Source organism: Symphodus melops (genome assembly GCF_947650265.1).
Source record: "Symphodus melops genome assembly, chromosome: 7".
Classification (NCBI taxonomy): Eukaryota; Metazoa; Chordata; class Actinopteri; order Labriformes; family Labridae; genus Symphodus; species Symphodus melops.
This window is the reverse complement of record NC_136697.1, coordinates 24,838,489-24,861,860: the sequence shown is the minus strand read 5'-3', so window position 1 is coordinate 24,861,860 and position 23,372 is coordinate 24,838,489. Positions and strand designations below refer to the sequence as shown.

Below are 23,372 nucleotides of genomic sequence, written 5' to 3'. Positions count from 1 at the left end.
TGAAGCATTTTCAGTCGGACTCTGAGTGCTGACGTGATCAGAGCGTTTATTTGTATTCATCCCATTACTGGTTGTCGCGTGCTGATTGGTCCATTCATGCACGCCGTAGGTCAGCCACTGCAGCGTCTCGGCTGTGGTCACGGTCGTGATAAAGAACGACCCTGCTGGTCCACATTACCGCCCCGATAACGAGCCGGAGCTTTCTCTCTAATAATGAGCCAGTGCTGTTTCCCATCGCCTCCTTGGCAGAGTTAATAAGTTGGATCTAAAAGTGGAAGGAGCAGCAGAGGGGGATTGAGAGCAGGGAGAAGGACGACAAGGAGGTGCGATGTTGTTAAGAGGTGGAGGTGAGACTGTTAAGGCTGAGTTATTAACAGCAACAAGAAGAGGAATCAAAGAGCTCTGTAACGAGTCCCAAGGTCTGCTGCCGCCATTTGTGAAGAAGATGCGTCTGTTTGCATATTTTTGTCAAGGGAAAAATTCTCAATGTGTGTGCGTGTGTGTGTGTTGATGTTTCCCTGCAGGACGTGGATGCCTCCGAGATCAAAGTCCAAGTGTGTGTGTACGCCTTCGACCTCCTCTATCTCAACGGCGAGGTAAGGCCCGGTGCTGATGATGAGGAAAATACCACCCTGGGATCTCTGTCAGCGCTCCTGTTGTCATTTAAAATTGCCTCATACGCGTGTGTGTGTGTGTGTGTGTGTGTGTGTGTGTGTGAGAGTGTGTGTGTGTGTGTTTATTGTTTGCGAGTGTGCTCGTTGCACCTCTGAGATGCAGAGAACGGCCCTGAATGCCAATGATGGCGCTACTGGAGGCCGTAACTAGATAATGATTGTAATGCTCATTGTAATTCTAGCAGAGTGTGTGTGTTTGTCTGAGAGAGAGAGTGTGTGTGTGTGTGTGTCTGAGAGTGTGTGAGTATGGAGGTATGAAAAAGAGAGGGATGTGGGCTTTTTAACGTGTGTGTGTGTGTGTGTGTGTGTGTGTGTGTGTGTGTGTGTGTGTGTGTGTGAGTCCCTATATTGCAGTTTTTCAGCTAATTTCCTAAAAGTCAGCCAAACAAAATGCAAATGAGTGACTGCTTCTGTCAGCCAATGGCGTGCGAGTTTTCCCAGGTGGACGTAAACAAAACAACAGAATAAAAAAAAAAGAGCAGCAGTGACTCTTAAGATGTGCCGTTTTGTTGCTGCTTCACACCTAATATGGCATTTATGTAAATGTTATGAATTAATTTGTCTCTGCACACACACACACACACACACACACACACACACACGTTATGTCTGCTCTCCTTTCGGGACTCTGTTTATTTATTTTTAAAGGATTCCTCTCGGCTCTGAATCTCTGCGCTTGGCCTGCGGAGGCTTCGCCGTGTTTCCCCCCCGGGGGAAAAGCCAACAAGGTCACGTGTCCTTGATGCTATTTTAGGGGCTTTTCCCCCCCTCTTCATTTTTTAAAGACAAAAAAAGAGCAGTGAGGACTCTACATTAATACACAGTTTACAAAGCGAGGTTTCTCAAACAGTTTGTGACTTTTCCAACGTCAGAAGAGTTTTTCTAAAAGTACAAAAACAGTGGAGTGTGACTGGACGACAAGCCACACACACACTGCGTCTGCCGTGGTTTCTATACTGGTCAGTCAAGGCGGGCCGATCACTCACCCTCTGCTCTTTCAATCAGTAAAAACAAGAAAATAGATCCTGAAGGATTTACTCACTTAGGAATCCAGAATCACATTGAATCGATTCTGGATCAAATCATTTACCCTCAGATTCAGACTCTGAGCACTTCCTGTCTGATCTCCTGTAGAGAGAGAGAGAGAGAGAGAGAGGTGCAGATTTGAGCGTTGACCTGAAGGGAAGGTGATCAGATTAACTCTGATTGTGAACAAAAGCAGGTTGAAGAATAAAACACGTGAACTTCAGTAGATGATGGAAGCTAAACACAGGGAGTGTTTTCCACGCTGCGTTGTGTGTGTGTGTGTGTGTGTGTGTGTGAGTGTGCTCGCTCTTACAGCGTCCTTTCAGAGTGGTTTGAGGGTTTTCTTTTTTTCAAAGAGTTACTGAAGAGAGGCGACTTGATCAATTTGCAGCACAAATTCAGAATCCTCTGAATCCCACAGCAGGTAGGAGGCTGTAAACTGGCTCATTGTGCAACTAAGGTTGTGTGTTTTTTTTTTTCTCTGCCGGTATGAGACTGTACTCGTGTGTGTGGGTGTTTGTATGTGTGTTCAAAGCTGTCGTGACTGTTTATCAGTGAGAATACTCTGAAAGTGTGTGTGTGTGTTTGGTGTGTGTGTGTGTGTGTGTGTGTGTGTGTGTGTGTGTGTGTGGGTAGATATTTGAGCTGGTATTTCATCCTTGTCATCGAAAAGGCTCCACGCTATAAAGAGGAAATGGTTGTAAGGACAAACAGTTTGGCGAATTGTGATGATATCTGATATCTGTATATGTCTGTTTCTCTGTGTGTGTGTGTGTGTGTGTGTGTGTGTGTGTGTGTGTGTGTGTGTGTGTGTGTGTGTGTGTGTGTGTGTGTGTGTGTGTGTGTGTGTGTAGTCCTTGGTGCGACAGCCGTTGTGTCGGCGTCGGGAGTTGCTGAGAGAAAGCTTCTCAGAAGTGGAGGGAGAGTTCGTGTTCGCCCGCTACATCGACTCCGACAACACTGAGACCATCGCAGAGTTCCTGGAGCAGTCCGTCCGAGGTGTGTGTGTGTGTGTGTGTGTGTGTGTGTGTGTGTGTGTGTGTGTGTGTGTGTGTGTGTGTGTGTAGTTGAGTTTGTGTAAGACAAAGACACTTTTCTTGTTCCATTCCTGCTGCCTCTTTTTGTGTCTTGACCTTTGTCGCCTGTGTGCTCACAGTCTTCTTGTTTTTCCTTCCTGCTGTCCCTGTGTCTTCCTGTGTGTGTGTGTGTGTGTGTGTGTGTGTGTGCGCGCGCGCGCATGTGTGTGTGCGTGTCACATTGATTCAGTTTGCGGCCTTGCCCGTCTGCTGCCTTCACGTGTAAACAGTGTGAGTCGTGTGCTTGCTTCTTTGTCAGGCCAGTATGTTCAATGTGTGTGTGTGTGTGTGTGTGTGTCAGACGGAGACAAAGGTCCCTCCATGTATCTGAAAAATAATCTGCTCATTTCCTCTGTGTGTGTGTGTGTGTGTGTGTGTGTGTGTGTGTGTGTGTGTGTGTGTGTGTGTGTGTGTGTGTGTGTGTGTGTGTGTGTGTGTGTGTGTGTGTGTGTGTGTGTGTGTGTGTGTGTGTGTGTGTGTGTGTGTGTGTGTGTGTGTGTGTGTGTGTGTGTGTGTGTGTGTGTGTGTGTGTGTGTGTGTGTGTGTAGACTCCTGTGAAGGCCTCATGGTGAAGACTCTGGAGAAGGACGCCACCTATGAAATAGCCAAGCGCTCTCACAACTGGCTCAAGGTGTGTGTGTGTGTGTGTGCGTGTGTGTGAGACACAGATGCAGATATAAATACTGGAGATGCGTTTCTCTGCAGAAGCTTCAGTAATCCAGGATCGTCCACTTTCACAAACGGAGTCTCAAAACGACCCTTCAGTGTTCAACAATCACACCGTGTCCGCCAAGAGACGACTCATCTAAAGAGCGTCTCCCGCTCGTCAAAACAAACGCACCCCTGTGATTACAGGGAGACACGCCGGAAAGCCCGCTCACATAACGAGTCCCTTCAGCCAGGGTAATCTCTCAGCTCGGCACACGCAGGTGAACACAAGGAGGAGAAATGAAGAAGTAGGATAAATACGTAGCAGGCGAGTTAAAGAGGATCTTCAATATAGAGCAAGAGGAAAAGAATAAAACATCCTAAATCAATAAATGTATCATATTAAAAACACGTCTGATTCAAATGATAAAAAAAATAAGGTTGTTAACTTTGATATTCGTTAATGAGTTTGTTCTCAGCTGTATGTCAAACAGCATTTCACAATAAAAGCCTCTGGATGTTTTTTTTTAATAAGCTCTGTAAAGAAGAGGCGGCGACCCGCTCTGGATCAGGTTCTCTGTGATCCATGTCACTGTGTAAGAGCGAGGTCCGGACGTTAACGGAGACCAGATTGAGTGGAAGTTAAAGATGTTCAAATAAACAACTTCAAAATGGAAACAAACATGAATGCAGATGATCAGGTTAACGGGCGCGTCGCTACACAACTGAAAAACTAAAAGTTCTTTATTGACCTTTTCTATTATTATTAATTGATTTTTTTCTAACTGGCTGCAAAAAGAAAATTAATGCAGCTTTATAAACGGAGAGTTTAATGAACTTTTCTTTAAGTATCTAAAACAATCCAGCGCGTCAAAAGGAATAAATTATTTTACAGATTTAATTAGATTTTAAACTGGCTAAAATGTGCAAAATCACTGTCTGACATATTTGAGACTGAAAATATTACTTTGCTCAAAGTATCGATGAAAATAGATGTGAATGTTCACAAATATGAAAGACAAAGTGTGCAAACAGCAATATCAGATGAAAAGTGAGTTTGAAGGAGCCGATCCCTCTAAAGGCGACGTTCAAACATCAGGTGAGACGTTTTGATTGGATGTTTGTGGAAACATGAATCCTCTGGAGTTTAAAGAGTCGGTCCTGATCCACAAGTTGAAATCCTCACATCTAGTTATGTTGTTGTGTTCCGACATGAACGCCTCCCTGCTCTCTCAGCTGAAGAAGGACTACCTGGAAGGTGTTGGCGACACGGTCGACCTGTGTGTGATCGGCGCTTACCTGGGAAAAGGCAAGAGGACGGGCACCTACGGGGGCTTCCTGTTGGCGTGCTACGACGAGGAGAACGAGGAGTTCCAGTCCGTCTGCAAGGTGCGTGTGTCCGTCTCTCCTCTGACGCCGCTTTTCATCGATGTTTAGTGAACGCCAGTCGGACGAAAAACAACACGCGCTCACTCGATTTAACATCTCACAGCGTGGACGAGCGTGTCGACGTTTCCAGGGCAGCCGCCGAATCCAAAGTTGACTCCGCCCCTCTGGGAAGCGTGTGCACGTGAACACGCGACGTTATCCGGGACGTTGGGCCTGACAGGAGGAGGGTTTTGCGACGTGTCATGGCAGCGTTGAGTCGTTTAGATGCTCGTCAGGTGTTTGTTTTAAAGAGCGTCGACTGTTTTCTGCTCACGTCTGTTTCTAGAGTGTTTGCTGCAGGTTGTTTTTTTTCTCTCTGTGTGAGTGTGTTTGTTAGATTTGAGGAGAGGACTGACAGTTTAAAAAGCACACACACACACACACACACACACACACACACACACACACAGGCGCGGACACACTAATGTAGGGCAGCCAAGCACACACACTCAACACGAGTCGGAGGACAATCTGTGTGTCTACAGATGTGTGTGTGTGTGTGTGTGTGTGTGTGTGTGTGTGGTAGCGTGTCTGAATACATCTGAGGATAAGCATGTATGGGAGAATGCGTGACCACGTGTGTGTGTGTGTGTGTGTGATGAGTAAGACTTCACAGCAGAGCATCCACAGCTTTCTATCTCCATGTTTTTCTGTCACTAACTTTTATGTCTTTATCCATGGAGAAGGGATTTAGTAAGCGTCGAGCTCACACATTTTCCTCCTCCTCTTCCTCTTCCTCCCGCTTCACTTCCACAAATTCACACCTGGGAGCTCTCTGCTGCATCCACGCCGTTCTGCAGCTGGCCACGGAGCAGCTCCAGCGGAGGCCGGCGCAGGTTAAAGCCCCCCGTTTTAGACGGCCGTGTCATTTCAGGAGGATTGTTCTGACGAAACACGCTGCTCACCCGGAAAAACATCCAGCGTGGACGGTTGATGCACATCAGTGAAAACACGCCACCTTTTCCTGTTGTTCTTTTTTTTTTTTTTGAAAGTAATCTTCCTCAACTTGTGCAGCTTTCAGATCTGCTGTTCACGAGTCCTTCAGTCGTGAAGCTACTCTCAAAGAAGGTCGATGCGGCCCGTTGAAACCATAAACGTCCAAATTCTTCAGAAGTCCGTTCTGCACAGTTTCAGCTCAGATCTTAGCCACGCCGAGCTGGAGACTCAGAACTTCCATTTGAAAGCGTCCTGGCTCGATTCGTCCTTCCTGATCTGGTTCGACGTGCGGAGAACTTGGCAGTCACACGTCGTGCTTTTCCTCGAGTGCTGAAGTCGCTGCAGCAGCTCCGTCCTGCCGTCTGAATTAATTCACTTGTTCAATACATGAGGAGACTGGAAGCTCGTCAACATGTTGGATTCTGTTACACTTCTTCATGACAAGTTTGAAAATGAAACAAACTCAGTTTTTTCCCCCCAAAAAAATGTACGCAAGCTTTAAAAACTTCACTCTTTTTTTTTTTTACCATCAGAGAGAGAGAGAGAGCAGCTCCTGTGTACTACATTTCATCCTCTTATCTCTTTTTGTTTTTTTTCTTCAAAGTCAGTCCGAAAAAAAAAAAAAACGTCTTGTTGTCCTTGACATGTTAAACTTCAGACAGCATCAGTTTGAGAGGCCGAACAAAGACTTTAACCCACATTTCCTTTTTCCCCCGTATGTAACCTCAAAACTATACGTCCGACTCAAACGTCCTTGAGTCCTCGTCTGAATCCAGGAGCCGCAGCGCCGCTGTGATGTGAGCTCGCTCTGCAGCAGCAGCAGCGTGCACAGACTCCCCTCAGAGAGAGAGAGAGAGAGGAGCGCCAAATGAAAGCAGAAGGACAATTAGGTTAGAGCCTCTGCAGCAGCAGCAGCTTGTTCTCTGGACTCTCCAAACATCACTCTAATTGTTACCTGTAGGAACCAGCAGTCACACACACAGCATGGACTCACACCGGCTGGATGTTCAGTCGTCATTAAAACTGGCACAGTGTTGTATTAAAGCACTTTGGCTGCGGACGACGATAAAAACATCCAAATTAATCCCTCTCACTTGGTCCAAACACGGAGACTTTATTTTATCTCTTTTAGACACATTTTTTGAAAATCTCATCCCGACGACTCTTGGCTTTACCGTACGAACATTTTCCTCACATAAGTTTTTGGCTATTCTTCCTGATTGTTGCTGCGGGCCATGAATCTCGTTTTTTTTTTTTTTTTAATTTTTCTTCTGAGGGCTTGTTTTAAAAAGAAGAACAGTCGAGATGCACGGTAATAGAAAAGAGACTGTGGGACTTTTGATGCCCTGAGCTCAACGAGCTCATTAATTGTCTTCAACGTGAGGTCGATATCGTCTGATTCTGATATTCAGCCGATACATCGTTGCGTTGGTTATTTAGAAAGAACCGTCAGCCTCAAAAAATCCTTTTCAGACATTTTATTGATCTTTACTTTTAGTGGACTTGCTTTGAAGCCGTGTCTGATCTGCGTCTTCTTCAAATCGGGAGATGACGTGTAACGTGACATGATGCCGTGAGCTCATAAATACTCGATGAGGTCAGCAGCCTCGTGGTCAGTGCACGCACGCACGCAGGCTGGCGTCCTCCAAGCGGGCAGCCCGGGTTCAAATCCCACCTGTGGCTCCTTTCAGCGTCTCATTCCCCCGACTCTCTCTCTCTCTCTCTCTCTCTCTCTCTCTCTCTCTCTCTCTCCTCTCTCTCTCTCTCTCTCTCTCTCCTGCCTCGACATCAGACATACAAAGCCCCAAAATAAACCTTTGGAAAAAAAAAATATTTTCACTTGGAGCTTGTGTTCGGCTCTGATTAGACGAAATATACGATTCTTTCCAATTCCCTGCACAAAGCCAAGGCCCCTCCAGTGTTGTTTCTCTGTGGATGCAGTGAAATGGGAGTTTCATCTCAGGTCTCTCTTGTGTCAAAACGCCCCTCAGGTGCCCTGGTAGGGGGGCTCGGCCTGGCCAGCCAGATAAAACTGAATCCATAAAGGTGTCACAGCTGAATGAGACGACTGTAAAAAGCCCTTCTTGTGGAGTCCAGAGGACACTTCCTGAATCCACCTCCGGATCATATCTGAGAGCAGCCGAATGCTTTATTTACATCATACAGTCTTCTTTTCCCTTTTTCTGTGCGTGTCAGCCCGTCAGGTGATTTTGCGTCTCGGCGGGCTCGGGTCTTTTGAGAGGTGACACGACGCTTCAGGCGGAGCGCGCAGACGAGCCGCACGTCGTATAGAGGAGGATTTACTTGCTGTTCTGTGTTCGACTGCATGCTGCCAAATGTCTGCTGTCTCACCACCAGGGAATATGTGTGTGTGTGTGTTTGTCTTATCTCCTTTCGTCTCTTCCAGATCGGGACAGGCTTCAAGGATGAAGATCTGGAGCAGCATTACAAGTTCTTAAAGGTAAAGTGGCACGTTGTGACTGCTGCTCTTGTTTTCACACATTGGTTGCCTCCATATTTTTTTTTTTTGTTTTTTTACGAGCTACAGGTGCTTGATTGTACTTACAGTCATTACACAGGTGTATTAATACTTGATTCTGATTGGACAATTATGCAAAGCAGCGCTCTTCTATCCCCTGATAGCGCTCTGTGGTTATGGAGAACAAAGCGTTGCTATGAAGAACAGCCGGTTGCTAGGGACTCATCTGTGTGGGAAAGGAGAGAGAGAGAGAGGGGGGACGAGAAGGTTAGACTCAAAAAACTACGATATGACAGAGAAATGTCCAAACGCGAGGATGGCGCCTGGAGCGACCACACGAGGGCACGTGGTTTGGGATGAAGCGAGTTTTAAAGAGGAAATGTAAACCGAATCAGACGGCGGTGAAACTGAAGAAAAGAAAGAAGGTGACGCGGGGCTGCGGCTCAGGTGGTCGAGGCGTCAGCTCTCAAACGGAAAGGTCGCGGGTTCGACCCCCAGCTCCTGCCGCCTCATGTCCAAAGTGTCCCAGGGCGAGACGCTTCACCACAAGTTGCTCCTGCTGCTTCGCTGGCGGCGTGTTTCCGGACACAGCAGCCTCGACCGCGTGACTGTGGAGGTGTGACGTCAGAAGACGAGAAAAACGCTCCACAAGCTCCAAGTCCATTTATCACTGATTCACCTTTTCCATCATGTGTCTCTTCACATGAAGCAACAATCTTCTGTTTCTGCTGTGAGTAATAACGGCGAGCTTCTGCTACGCACCGACCTCTGACTTTGAGAGATCTCATCTTTACGACTTCACAATCATGTCAGAATCAGAATGTCTTCAGTTTTAAATCCACCTTTAGGGCAGGAATGATTTTCTTATGTAAGTCACATGACGTGTAATGAGTGAGCTCACTGTTAAAGCACAACTTAAACTCTGCACTTAATGTGAAATCAACAGCTCCAGAGAAGTCCCAGAAATCAGCTCGTATATTGAAGCCAATGTTGAGGGGTTTTTATCTACCCCCCCCCCCCCCCCCCCCCCCCCCACCCACCCACCCCACCCCAAGGCTTGTCGTCACACCGTCGACTCTTCTAAACGTGCCTCATATCCCCTCCGAGGACTCGCAGAGCCGTTCATAATTTGGCTTCATAATCGGGTTTGTTTGCAAAGTGTTCGAATTTCTCGTCACCGGGGGAAAGTGTTGGGCAGAGATCATAAAAGCAGTTGTGTTTTTTTATTTCCTTCACATTCAGAGCGTCGGCGTGCTCTGACGTCGGGGTGATGAACAAATTTTCTTTTTCTTTTTTTCTTTTTTTTGTTCAATTTCCATTTGAAGAGGATTTCGTTCCGGAGCAGCAGAGCAGCAGCAGCGTTTGAAGAAATTGACAACAAGCTCTCTCTCTCGCTTAAAAAAAAAAAAAAGGATCGCTGTTGTGAGAGTCACAATTTGTTTGAGTATTAGCAGCTAAATATAGAGCTGCTGCCTCAGAAGTAAGACGCTTTTTAAATGCCTAATAGTAGCATCATTTAACGTGTAGAAAGCAGCGGGATGAATAACCTTAACAAACACGTGGTGAAGGTTACAGTCTGGACCATGTGGGTACAAACTGCTGCACAGTGCAGAATCACAGTGATTGAGAAGGCGATCTAACCACCTCTTTTTTTTTTTTTCTCTCCTCCGGACCATTGCAGGCTGTACTGTAGCGCTCTGTAATGAAGCCCTCCGTCTGAAAGTGATGGATGGTGAATTAAGGCGAGCCTCTGGTGTGGCCGTGTTGCTTTGGCTGCAGTCGCTGCAGGCCGATGGGACTCGGGACACGGACACGATTGGCTCCTTTCTCACTCGTCTGTGTGGCGAGGGCCCGTGTGCCGCGGCCAGGGACACGCTGATCCCTTTTGTTTTTCCTGCTCTAATGTGTTTTTCTGATACTGAACTCGGGATTCTGGCGACTTGTGTTTTTAAACCGAGGCTCCTTTTTCACAAGCGCTCTTCAAATCGAGCCACATTTAAACACACGAGAGTGAAGCAGATATTCCTAGATGCACCGTGACATCGGGGGGGGTCTACTTAAACACCGGTTTGACCAACATACCAGTGTGAAATGCAGACAGTCATTACCGCGGCTGATACAGCAACCACCCCTGTTCATTGAGTATTGAAATCTGATTGGCCGCAGCGACACAGACCTGTCTGGCTGCACGACTTTTACAGGCTGAGAGCACGAGGACCGTACTGTCGCTAGCAGGAGTGCAAACTCCACAAAGTGAAAAACAGACGGAGCTAAACGAGCGACACAGCCGACCAGAGACTGCACGTTGGTGACTCGTCCTGCAGGACAGTTTGACCCCTTCTTTTTCTGTCTTTCAGAAACAAGGATTTTATGGTGTATAAGTATATATGAAGTCTCTGATCATCTGTAGCTGCAGACTCAGTGCTGATTGGAGAAAACAGACCTCACTCTGACTCCGCCTCCTCACAAACGTCACGCGTTGCTTCGTCCACGTGGAGCGCTGAAATGGACGAGCATCGTTCCTCACAGCAGCTTTGACATGAGCTCTGCTTCGGATGTTTAAATTATCTCCAGTTTTTCTTCTTTTAAAAAAAAAAAAAAAAAAAGAAGTTAAACTTACTTACTAAGCTCACCCTTAGTTATGCACATTCTGCAAAAAAGAAACTACTTCCCCCAGCAACCACACCTGCACCTGATTATAACATTGCTGCTTTCCATATGCCCTGAAGAAGGAGGCAGTAATTGGTGTAAATGACACCAACATTTGCATTTAAGTGAGATGACGCCCACACCTTATTATGGTCTAGGAGGTGCTGTTATGTTCTGCTACCATAAAGACTAAAGGAGTGACTTTAATGCTTCCAGCTGATGACCCTTCATATCAAGTGTGCAAGTGCATCGCTGTCTGGCGTCTATCAGCGGCGATGCTTTATGAGCCTCTACACGCCTACCAGCTCGCTCATTGTAATTCACCGTGTGTGTGTGAGAGAGTGTCACTTGAATGCCTACTGTATAAATAATGTGTGAGGGGAGAAAAAAAAAAAAACCCCAGCAGCTCTCCTGCTGCTTTCTTTCCCCAGCATTACTTCACTGTGACCCAGTTCTGTGGACACTGCGGCACTTCAGTGAACATCACTCCCGTCTGCTGATACACATGAGTTTTACACCCCAAAAAACAAGGTGGGTGTCACATTGTAAAAAAGCATCACACCCACGCTCGTGTCAAAGTCAGGAAGAGGCTGTTCAATATTTATCAGTTTGCCTTCAGAGCCGCAGCAGTTTGGATGAGTTGTCTTTTTTTTTATTGCGGGGGGGGGGGATTATCAGGTAACAACAAAATGTGTACGTGCAGCTGTTTGGGGATCTTTCATGTAGCTGTGTGATCGTTCAGTTTGGGAGTCGGCCCTCGGGCGAGCAGCCAGCGTCGGAACAGGAGAGCGCTCAGGCTGGCTCTCCGGGGGAGTGATTGTGGGGCGGAGGCGGGCTGACCAAAGCCACTCTGTCACCGGCTCTTATCAGCTTCTCTGTGATTTGACCTTCTTTCAACACTCTGCTCTGCTTTTATTCACTTCTTTTATATCGGCACAAATTCCTGAATCTTTCATTTTCGTTGCAGATTTTTTTCACCTTTAAGGAACTTAATGACTTCTTAAAGTTTTTTTTTGTTTTGTTTTTTTTCTTAAATCCCAATGAAAATGTTTGTTTTTGTTTTTTTTTAATATATATATTTAATTTTTTAAAAAACATTTTCTTTTAAAATTCCAATGAAAATGTTTTTTGTTTTTTTTTAGGAGCACATTCTGCCAAAACCTCGCGCCTACTACCGGGTCGACCAATCAGCGGAGCCCGAAGTGTGGCTGGACGCCGTGCAGGTCTGGGAGGTGAAGTGCGCCGACCTGTCGCTGTCGCCGGTCTACAAGGCCGCCATGGGACTGGTCAGTTGAGCAGACGTGTTTACCGCTGATTCATCCTGCCTGTCGTGTTCTCTTACTGTCCATCAGAGTCACAATCAGAGCGCCACATCTGTCGTCATTCGTCACATTACAACATCATGCCGGCAGAGCGTTTTCACTCCACGAGGTGAAACGCGGTGTGAGGAGAAAGTCAGAGGCCCGAGTTGAGTTAGTGAAGTTTATTTCTGCAGACGTCACAGAGAGAGAGAGAGACGGTCACATCGAATCAAACGAAGACGCGTCTGAGCAGCTGCGTCTGGAAAGTGTCCACGCAGGTCGACGCTCTCCGCTCAGTCTCCTGTGGTCTTTAGCCTCGTGCGAGGAACCGGCGTCAGAGGACCTCAGGGACCTGCTGGTGTTTCTAAGACGCCCCAAAGGACGCCGAGACGAGGCGAGACGCCCCAAAGGACGCCCCAAAGTTGCTCCCACTGCTTATCCACGGTGTGTGAATCAGGATCAGTTAGCTCTGCAGCCTGTGAATGAGTAGGTGTGACCCGCGGCGTGAAGAACAGAACGAGTCAGTCACGTGACGCTTGTCGACTTTATTTAAAGGTCAACTGTGGGTTTGAATTCACTAAGTTGTTCTACGTCTCCTCTCATCTGCGAGCGCTCACTTCCTGCCAGTTCTGTGTGAAACCTCATAACTCTGCCTGATTTAGTTTGATTATTGTTCTGTGGAGAGCGACCGCTCCTGACACATGCAGAACTCCAATACAAAGTTTTTTTCATATTTCTGAATTCCTCCGGGCGGCGAGAATAAGAAAAAAAAAATAAAAAGTCTTCATCCATATAACCCGTGGAAGAGTGGAACACTTTTTCATTCTCTGATGGACCTTGTGAAAAAAAACGTGAAGTGCGCTGCGTCTGTACTTTAAAGTCTGAAGAGACTGTGAAAGTCAGATCGATGGGAAAAAAAGGTCGAAGGCAGCGTCCGTGTTGGATCCGGAAAAAAACAACAAAAAAAAACAAGTTTATATGACTTTATTTTTCTCCTTTCCATCGTTCAATGTTTGATAAACCTTGAACTGACGAGGTTCCAGTCGCTTTCAGAGCTTCTCCTTCAGAACGTCATCATCCATCGTCCAGGTCACGGTTACCTGAGGTTCCCTTTCAGATCCAGCTTTTGTGTCTTCCTGCTTTCAGTTTAAATATGTGACCGTGATTCATCTATTCGTCTCAGGTGGATCCAGTGAAGGGCATTTCTCTGAGGTTCCCTCGCTTCCTTCGGATCAGGGACGACAAGAAGCCCGAGGACGCCACATCTGGATCTCAGGTAAATATAATGTGTGTGTGTGTGTGTGTGTGTGTGTGAGGTCAAGCACCTCGGCCCCGTTGGAAATGAAGATGACTGTAAACCAGTAAAAATCCAATCACATGCTCTTTGTTTGACCGTGTAACATGAAGTGCTGCACAGAGACGCTGCATCACTTCTCCGGAGCTGTCGTGTAAAATTTCAAGGGTGAGCGCCCCGGCACCGCAAAGGACGCTCTCTTTTTACACGGGCGAGCGTGGGTTGATGTAGCGGCGATGATCAGAGCTGTATAACAGGCGGCGAAAACGCAGCACGTCTGCAGGTCACTGTTTCATCTGTGGGCGATTCACTGAGAGGCAGCGAGCGCAGACTCTCAGTGTACGGGAGAGCTGCACCTCAACACACACACACACACACACAACGGATTAATCACACACACACTTCAGGCTCCGTACATTAATAACTACTCTGACGTTTTGTCAGTCAGAATTTTTTTTGAACTCTAAAATAAGAGAAGTAATCTTCTTCTTTTCATCCTGAGAGATTTTTTTTTTTCTTAATATTTTACTTGATTCAACCCGACCGAGCTGATTTAAAATGCTGACGACCTTTGACCTCTGACCAAAGCTGTCTCTGGACAGCAGTGAGAAAGACTTTGAAATGTAAAGATTGAAATAAAACTTTAATCTAAATGTCCCGACGGAGAAGAGGCTGCACGCTCAGACCTGAGAACGCTCAGTCACGTTATTATCACTGAGCCACGGATTGATTGATGGAAACGATTATTTAAAGTGCTAAAAAAAAAACATATCTTTACAACAAACAAGTAGTGTGATGAAGAGTCCAGATGGAGCGTAGTTTAAAAACAACAACAACAAAAAAACACTTTCTTTGACAGACTGGACGACTAAACTTTTAAATATAAGTTGTGTTTTTATTTTTGGTTGTTGAGATTATTGGATTCGATTTTCAAACTTTTTTTTATTTTTTTATTTTTTTTTACAAATAGGCCGCATGACGATGAACCAAGTCATGTGATCAAGTGAGAAACGCCATTTTCTGCCACGTTAACAGAATCACAGTTTATCGGTTCTCAACCGAGACGAGCTCACGCAAAAAAACCCAAAACATTTAAATATCGAGAAATAACCAGCCAGTGTCAGAAAACACACGGAAACACGTGTAGAACATCTGCAGCGAGCTGGAGCCCGCCTTCAACATCCAGACTGAACATATGGGAGGCTGCTTTTTCGTGCTTTTCTCCGAATAAAAATCAATCCGTCAGTAAGAGGCGCCTCCAGGCCCGACAAAGAGCTTCTCCGTATCGAGCGTTGCTTTCTCAAGTGTTCACTCCGTGTCAATTTGTTCAACAACAGGCTACGTTTTACAACTTTTAGATTCTATAATGAAAAATTTAGAGAGGCGCTCTCCAGCACGGAGAGGCTGAAACTCTGACTGACAGTCGAACCCGCGGCAGGAATCACGCAAGCCTCGCTCGTCGTTGAGCAACAAGCACACGCAGGGCGAGTTTTGAATGAGGCCCCAAAACATTCAGATGAATCCTCGTATACCTGCTGTAACTTTTCATAAGGTCTGCTTCGTGTTTGTAATGTGAGGAGTTAACAGCCATCTGTTAACAGTGGAGTCTGTTTCTGCTCAGGTGGGAGTCTGCTGAGAGCGCCGGCTGCATTCAGATGATTCTTCTGTCAGCTGCTATCTGTTCACATTCACTCTCGCTCATTACAACAAAGCGTGGCTCCGCATCCCTGCCATTTAGCAGTCCGCTTGAATCCGAGCTGACCTTATTTAAAACAGAGGGAGGGGAGTAAACACGGGGAGCGCGAGCAGCCTGGACGTGCGGTCGCTCTCCGGCTGGGGGATCAAAGCTTCACCTGGGCGCTGCGTCGGTGGAAATAATGCGATGTTTCTCTGCGTTTTCCTCCTCGCTGTGCCGCCCTGCTGCAGCCCCCCTACTCGTGCTGCTGTTTTTTGGGTGGGCCTGCTGCTCACGCATTATTCATCGCCCCGCCTCTCTCTCTCTCTCTCTCTCTCTCTCTCTCTCTCTCTCACACCACCACCCCAGCGATGAGCTCAAGTGAACACAACCTCTGTCTCCCAGTCAGCAGCTGGGAAGTCAGTGACTTCAAAGCCCCGGGTTATGAATAATCAAAGTGTTATTTTTAGCCTTCCCTCTTTATGTTACTGACCTGGCTCCGTGGGTTTTTGTCTCATCATGCAAACCCTCCTCCCTCCCTGTTTTTCCTTCGATATCTCATCTTCCCCGACCTCTGTCCATCTCTCCTTCTCTCTGCAGATTGCCGATCTGTACAAGAAACAGCAGCAGATCCAGAATCAGGGGGAGAAAGCGGACCCCGAGGACTACTACTGATCACCTGTAGTCATCAGAAAAGAATAAGGAATAACTGCAATTTTTTGAGATAATTGTACATAGCTTCTTTCTATTTGTAATGTTGAATGACAATAAAGGTTCTCACCAGTTTTTAATCATCCTGTCATTTGTGTTACATACATTATTCAAAACGTAGGATTTTCCTTTCTGAGCAAAATTGCCCACTCACCTCACAGTGTGCGTGGCTTCCAGAAAATTGACCCAGCAGTGAGAGCTTACCTGACACATATGAGCAGGCATACCAATACTGTCATTCGGCCCGGTTTCTGCCCGCGCGCTCAAAAGGGGGCAGCAGAGCGCGTCGCGCGCGTCGAGTCATAAGAGGACGAGCCAAGGAGATTGCCGGCTGTCTGAAACGTTATTAGAAGCAGAAGAAGACGCGGGAGCTGTCAGTTGCTCAAACAGCAGGACAAAAGAGAAGCACTCACAGCTTGCATTAGATGGTGGAAATCCACTAACTGTCCAGCATGAATCAATAAGAGCCTGCTGGAGATGTGTGTGTGTGTGTGTTAAGCGTGTGTGTGTGTGTGTATGGGGGTGGAGGGGAGATTGAGAGCCAAGGACGGGCAGTTATTACACGGAGAAGCAAAGAGGATTTTTTTTTAGGCTTTACTGCTCACTGATGCTGTGTGAGAGGATGTGTGTGCTTGTGACGGAGATTGAACCACTTAGTGTTTGTGCTCACTCTCTTGCGGGAGCGGTAAGCAACTCGGCGTCGCATTAAATGCAAATTAGAGTGTGTGTGCAGATAATATTTAGTCAACACTGACGCACACACACACACGCAGTCGCTAAATTCTTGAGGGCTCTTCAACTTTGCACATAACATACAAAGCCAATGGAGCTTCAATAAAATAACCCACACAACTGCAAACTGCTCATTATACTGCAGAACATCTGCATAACTTTGAACTTCCAACTTTGAAGTTCCACTTAAGGATATAAAGCCAAGGCAGCAACTATTGGATCACTTGCTGTGATATTTGTTAATCATCTCTCCCAGAGGAGGAGGCTTTTTAATACAGCTTTATGTCCACTTAAATATGCTCCTGCAAAACAGAAGACAATCACTTTGTGTCACAGGATCATGAGCATTCATTCAAGTGCACCTCTGATTGTCCCATTTCTCAATTCAGGAAGTAGCTCTTTGGAGTTTTTAATCATCTTTATGTCGACCCAACAGAGATGATGTTTAATTGCTTTTTGCAACACCTTGATGTCTGTTTTCAGAATGTAGCATTTTATTGATGTTACAATTTTGTCCAAAACTTGTTTCTGCTTTATCAATAAATCAAGTGTGAAGCTATGATTTTCCAATTATTCCGACACACTCATAAAAAGATTGTTAAGGATGAAATAATAATTTGAACAAAAGATAGAACCAGGGTGCTCCATAATGACAGCACATTGGAGTACTGTATCTGTACCACCTGCAGAGCTAACATGTTGCACACATTCATTTCAGCCAAGTACCAACTTGCATTCCAAATTTCATCCAGTTCTGAGATTGTGAGGTGGGGAAAGATTTCTAACATTGGACCACTTGACATTGAATGACCCGAAACACTTTCAGGATACTTGTTCAGCCACGTCTGTATTTCAGGCTCAAATGAAAACAATTCAAATCAATGCTTTTTTTTTTTAGAACAGTGTTTTCTTTTTTTAGGGTCCCGTTGGGGCTTGAGTTTTTCTTCACTGGGGACTTCATGTGAACAGTCTTGGACCCAGTTATCTGTTTACTCAGTAGGCCTACTGAGTGATGCTTTGCTGTGGTGCCGCAGCAGGAAGTGGAGCTAAACACAGTGAGATGCAGGAAATCATTTATAGTGGTTGGTGGAGGGGCGTTCTTGGCACTGCCATGTATCATGTGTGCAGTTTTCCAGCTCTGGCTCGTGTGCTGAATATTTGTATGTAAACGAATGTGCCAGCTCTGTGGTGATTCACACTGCATGAGGTGTACTATTGCCTCTGCTTTCACATGCAGAGTGTTTTTTTTTTTTATTATTCTGTATACTGGAGAGCTTTTGAGATTACTATTTGTTATGCCGTCTCAGAATGCAAGTATGCACACTGCGCGACTGGTGATTTGCCTATAATTTGTGTGTGTGGGCTGAGTCCTGTGTCTGGTGGAGGGGAGTTTGAGAAGGACGGCATTGTGTAGAATAATCATGGAAATTGCCCTGAAAATGCCCTTTCCATCTGCTTCTGTTGTTTTTTGTGCACAATTCACTTATATTTGTCATCATTCATCTCCATCTCTTTGTGAAGACGTTTAATGTTTTTATTTGAAATCCATTTCTGCTCTTTAAACTGTCTCCTCTGCTGCACGTTACTCTGGGCACATCTGACACTCATCATCTTGAACATCATCACTACGTCTTATTTATTTTTGTCCTAAATAGAAACAAGGGACTCACTGGTGTTACGCAAATCTGAATTTCAAATGGCAGTTGTCGGCTGTAGGGTTGCTTTAGAAGTATGCTTCTAACGGCGAGTGTGAGGGATGGAGAAGACCCTAATGGAAATCAAACAGGCAACAGAGCATGAAATATTGAAAATGCAAATATGTAATGAATTCAATTCCATATTGTGTGTGTGCTGTATGATCCCAGCCTTTGTTGTGAATTACTCTGAAGGTTGACTGCAGCAGGCTTTGTCTCTGCTTCACTTACGTGTATGTACGATTGTTAGACTGCAGATTAAAAGAAGCATGAAAGTGTCTGCGTCTTTGTGTCTTCACACTGAGACGCTGCTGTATTTGTGTCGTCTATTATGCATGTGTGAATGTGGTTATTTTTTATCATGTGTGTGCCTGGTTAACTGCCGTCTTTGTGAATGTGTATATGTCACTGATGTTTACCGATGGGGGCAGCTGGCGCACATCACACGCCTGCGGGGGCATCGCGGCGCAGCAGCCTCCGTCTCCAGCGAGGGTCCTCTCCCATGTTCAAACAGCTGGGCTGTTAGTTCACATCAAGTCACTCGTTAAGACTTGGTCCTGCGGGGGAAGTTGCAGATGCGAACCTACCTGCTCACAGCCTCTTGTTGAACCGGGCTTTGCTACATGTTTAGAAGCAGTTGGGTTCTTCGGGGGTGTGGATAAAAAAAGAAAAGCCCCACGACAGATCTGCGGTGTTGTGACAGATGAAGAGAGAGCTAAAGATGGCACTCTGCACCTGCTGTGTTCCTCTTTAAAGTTTTATGAAGTGTCCCCTAAAGCAGAGTTATGGATTACCCCCAACTGCAAAGATTAAAAAAAAAAAGGAGGCATCTATGAAAACTGCCAGGTTTCACCTTTCTCTGTCCTTTGTGGCCCTCTCTCTTCCCCCACCCCTTTCTCCCACATAAGCTATCTGTCTTGTTCACAATACCCCTTTCTCCACCCCGAGAACAATGTGTTTGTTCTCCTCAACCTCCTCCCAATCCCTCCATCCCTTTCTATCCCTCCATCCATTTGTTTGGTGCTCTCTGTGACATCTCTGCCATGCCAGGCTATGAAGGAGAGAGGGAGGGACAGGCCCTGCCATTGTCCCTGGGCGAACCCACGGAATATCAATAGTGTTTTTCTTGAGCAGGAGCGCCAAGCGTTGGCCAGTAACCTTTCGGATTTGATGATGTCAGGCCCCCTCTTTTTTCGGGCCCTTTATATGATTTCCCTCGTCCTCCAGTCTCCTCTCTAACAGGGTATTAGCTCCTCAACATAAGAGACAGTGCAGGATTGTGCGCGCTGTGTGACTCATCAGGGCACTTCATCATCTCAGTTTAACCCATGCTAGTTGTGTGCGACGGTGCCAACCAGTCCTCCAAGTTTAATGAGAAAACACAGCATTTATAAATGCCCTCCCGAGCACATTTCTTCTTCGAAGGACATCACTTATCCCTGCCTTTAAAAACCAGCGTAGCTTTCCCATTTCATTTAAAAGTGTGTGGTTTGACTGTAGTGGGCTCAGGGAGATGAGACTTTCAATCAAAACCGTGCTTGCTAATTGCAACATGGTCATGCTAACACTTGTTAATAAGCATGAAAAACTAGCAAAGCAGCTGTGATGTCATTTGTTTTTTCGGGGTATTTTGTACAAACTGAAACCTCGACTCTGTGGTCGTGCAATTTTTTACAAATTGGATCCCACCAAAGTAGTAAAATTCACCATCTGCTGGATGTCATATTTGGAACTTTTTATTTTATTTTAGAGGCAATTCATCCATTTAAAATGGTTGTTGGGACATTTCAGCATTGTCCTTCTTTCTTCTTCAGTGTGTTCATGAGCTGTAACTTCTTAATGTGGTTACATCATTATACACTGTAAGCTGAAGAGAAGCATCAGCTTAACACTTATTGGAATAAAAAAAATAATGGGTTAACTTTGGACCATAATCACATCACATAAGCCAACACTTACTGACAATTTCTGGTCAATAATGCATGGAGGGAACTAAATGTTATCCAACTTTGTTAGCTGTTGGACCGACTGAAATGAGTCTTCAGAGAAAAAACAATTCCAGATATTCTGACACTATAATAAAACCCCTTGTTGAACCCTGCTGGTTTTGTTGCTTTGTAAATACCCCGTACCCAACCTCTACAATGGCTCCAGACGAGGCTCAAAATAACTGAAACTACTGGGGTCTGTGTCACTTGAGCATGAATGTATAAAGCTTTTGAGCTGTCTGATTTGAAGGCAACATCACCTGTGCAGACGCTCATGGTGTATTATTAAGGAACGGTCTATAGTCCCACATCAAGCTGCTGAAAAACACAAGTTAGAAAAACTGCTGATGGAATTTCTGATTCCCAATCTCTCTTCTTTTTGAAATAGATGGAGCCCTCTCAGGTGAACTCAGCTGCTTATTCATTGAAATCACAATTTACCTCAACCATTTACCTTCTACTTGTCCATAACTGCTCAAACGATTCATCTGTTATTCTAAGCTTTACTGTACACGCCGCTGAAATGTGTAACATGGACTATTCCGGGTGTTGCAGCTGAATCCATTTAATCATTTTGATTGTGATTCAAGTTGTGTTTCAAATTCCAGCAGTTTGCTCACAATCTTCCCACGTACCCCGAAGATACTGCAGAGGTATGGCCCATCACAGTAGATGTATTCACACCCTTTATAGTTATAGTTTTGTGTCAGTTCAATGCATTAGGTCTTTTTTTTTTAAGTCAGCAGCCTTTTAACCTGTCTTGTTAGAAAACCTTGATGACATAACGCAGTTATATTTACGTCTAATCCTGCCTTCTAGCCTTAACTTTTGACAGTTTTCTGGCCAATTGCTCGTCATGGCTCATTTGACTTGTTTGGTTATGCAAATGTTTCACTTGATTATCCGGCCCCTGCAGCAAAACTGTGAGCCGATGAAGTCGTTTACAAGACCGATTTATGATTGGCTTATGATGGCGGTGGCTGCTGTTGTTCCCCCACTTGTCCCCGCTTCACTTTGGTCCACACTGAGAGGCTTGTGCTTAAGGGGGTACGACTGCAGTGCACTCCACTGGTTCATTGTTCAGAGTCATTAGTCTTATGACCTTCGTATGAACCAACCTCTGTGTATCTCTTCTGACTCTCTTTGGTTTTTTTTTTAGCCGTCTTGACTTGTGAGAGACCCTCCAGCAGGGCCATCTCAAAGACGTCTCCATTCGCAGAAGCCCCTCCGCATTTAGAAGAAAAGACATTCCCCTTCCGCACATCTGCCAGCCTGGCTTGTGATCAGGGGACGCACTCAGAGCTCTGACAAACACACTCAACTTCGCAGAAAAATTAGACATGGATGGAGTTGACAAGAGCTCCTAACATCTCTGCAGCTCGGGATACTTTCCAAGACTCTGATTATCCCTGGTCTTTAGAATCTGCGCCTGGTATGTTTTTTTTTGTTTTTTTTTCCTCCCAATGGAAATAATTATACGTCAAAGAAAATGACAATATCACAGGAAAATATGCTCTGTACATTTCCACGGGTGTCTAATAATATGCCCTTCACCAAATGCCACTGTATCCACCCGTGAAAACAAGCTTGATGAGTTACACAGGCAGACAGCTCGGATGGTTTCATTCACACAGCGGCTGAAGCCTGATGTTCTCGACGTATTCACTCATCTCTTTAAACACCAATTGATTTGAAGCCTTGTCCACCTGAATATCCCAAAAGTACAGCTAAGGATCTATGTATAATTTAGTAGAATCCTCTAAATGGCTCTACTGATCGAGGTTACTCTGTCTCACTGGTACTGGTGTTCTCCTCTCTGCACTACTCGTCCTCTGTATAATTTAGCTGCAGATAAGCTCTCCCTCTCCTACATTAGTGTGCTATACTACTGCCAGCTGAAGGACTGGTAGTGGTGGTGGGAGGGGGGAGGTGGGAGGGGGGGTTTGCTTTCGCTCATCAGTCTATATGTGATACAGTTTCTGCCTGCCAAGCTCTGCTGCCACCGTCACTCTGCTCTGACGAGTTTGGGCGCTTGCCACATTCTGCACCTGCCAGCCTCATAAAGAATCCCCCTGTTTCTCTGGGGGCCCGCAGGCAGGATCTGCCATAATTGTTAAGGATGTCGCGATTTAGACGTTCAAGCCAAAGCTTAGACAGTTGATGGCGCCAACAAGTTGGCAGATGGTCCATTTTTGTTCAGCTGATCCGTCAGTGGGGGTATTTGAGGTGTTAAGATGAATGAGTGGTTGCAATTTATCACAAGTGGCAAGAATTTATGTTGTGGACTCAAATGTAAGTGAAAGGCGACTGACGCTAAATGCTTTTCTTCGGTCCCGGCCAAGAGCCCCCTTTGGTATGGGACGCTCGATTTTTCCGCGCCGCAAAGTAGGCTCAATTAATTACCTCAAGAAGTTTGTGAAGTGGACATCCTCGTCGAGTGCCTCCTCTTCTTACATTCCCAACTTTGGTAGGAGGAGTCACATTGAGACTGATGTGGTTTACAGGATAAGTGATTCCAGCTTGTGTGTTTGCAGAAGCTGGAGGAGAACCGCAGACCATTAATTTCTGCATGTATTCCCCATTTCGGATGCCAGCGGCTTAGTGAATGCATATTTATGACATGTGACAAGATGATGGAATGAGGCCTCAGGAAATGAGGCTTCTGCAGAAATTCTCATGCACACAGCTGGCTCTATATTCAACTTCTTCCACTGTCTACCGCTGTCTTGCTCTCATGTCTGAGCATCTTGTCCTCATATCAACCCATCTATATATAGCAGGTCTCTCCCCACTCTCTCGCTGTCTGTGGTACTGGAAAAGCGAGGAGTGGGTGCCCCACTTTGAATACAGAGCTTTGTCTGGGCAGGGGGAGAAGATGAGGCAGGGTGAAAAGAAAGAAAAAGGGAGAGGCCGAAGAGGAAGAAAGCACCATTGACAGGCTCCAGTCAGGCCCTGTCCCCCTCTCGCCCCATTGTCTCCAAGTGCGAGACGTCAGCAAACGACAGGAATCTGGAGAGAGGGAGGACAGAGAGCAAAGAGTCGGGCTTTGTTTTGGGCGGCT

At 45.8% G+C, this 23,372-nt stretch overlaps 1 protein-coding gene across 2 annotated transcripts in view; it reads left to right on the top strand.

Annotated features, from left to right (window-relative positions):
- The window catches only part of lig1 (ligase I, DNA, ATP-dependent), a 42,650-nt gene extending 26,678 nt beyond the window's left edge, over window positions 1-15,972 (top strand). For both annotated transcript variants that reach the window (XM_079348429.1, XM_079348428.1), the window contains exons 20-27: window positions 525-596; window positions 2,555-2,699; window positions 3,325-3,407; window positions 4,661-4,813; window positions 8,196-8,249; window positions 12,059-12,202; window positions 13,401-13,493; window positions 15,787-15,972. In XM_079348429.1, coding sequence (XP_079204555.1) covers window positions 525-596; window positions 2,555-2,699; window positions 3,325-3,407; window positions 4,661-4,813; window positions 8,196-8,249; window positions 12,059-12,202; window positions 13,401-13,493; window positions 15,787-15,861 — 819 coding nt within the window. In that variant the 3' untranslated portion in view covers window positions 15,862-15,972. The remainder of the gene's footprint in view (window positions 1-524; window positions 597-2,554; window positions 2,700-3,324; window positions 3,408-4,660; window positions 4,814-8,195; window positions 8,250-12,058; window positions 12,203-13,400; window positions 13,494-15,786) is intronic.
- Window positions 15,973-23,372: the final 7,400 nt, after the last annotated feature.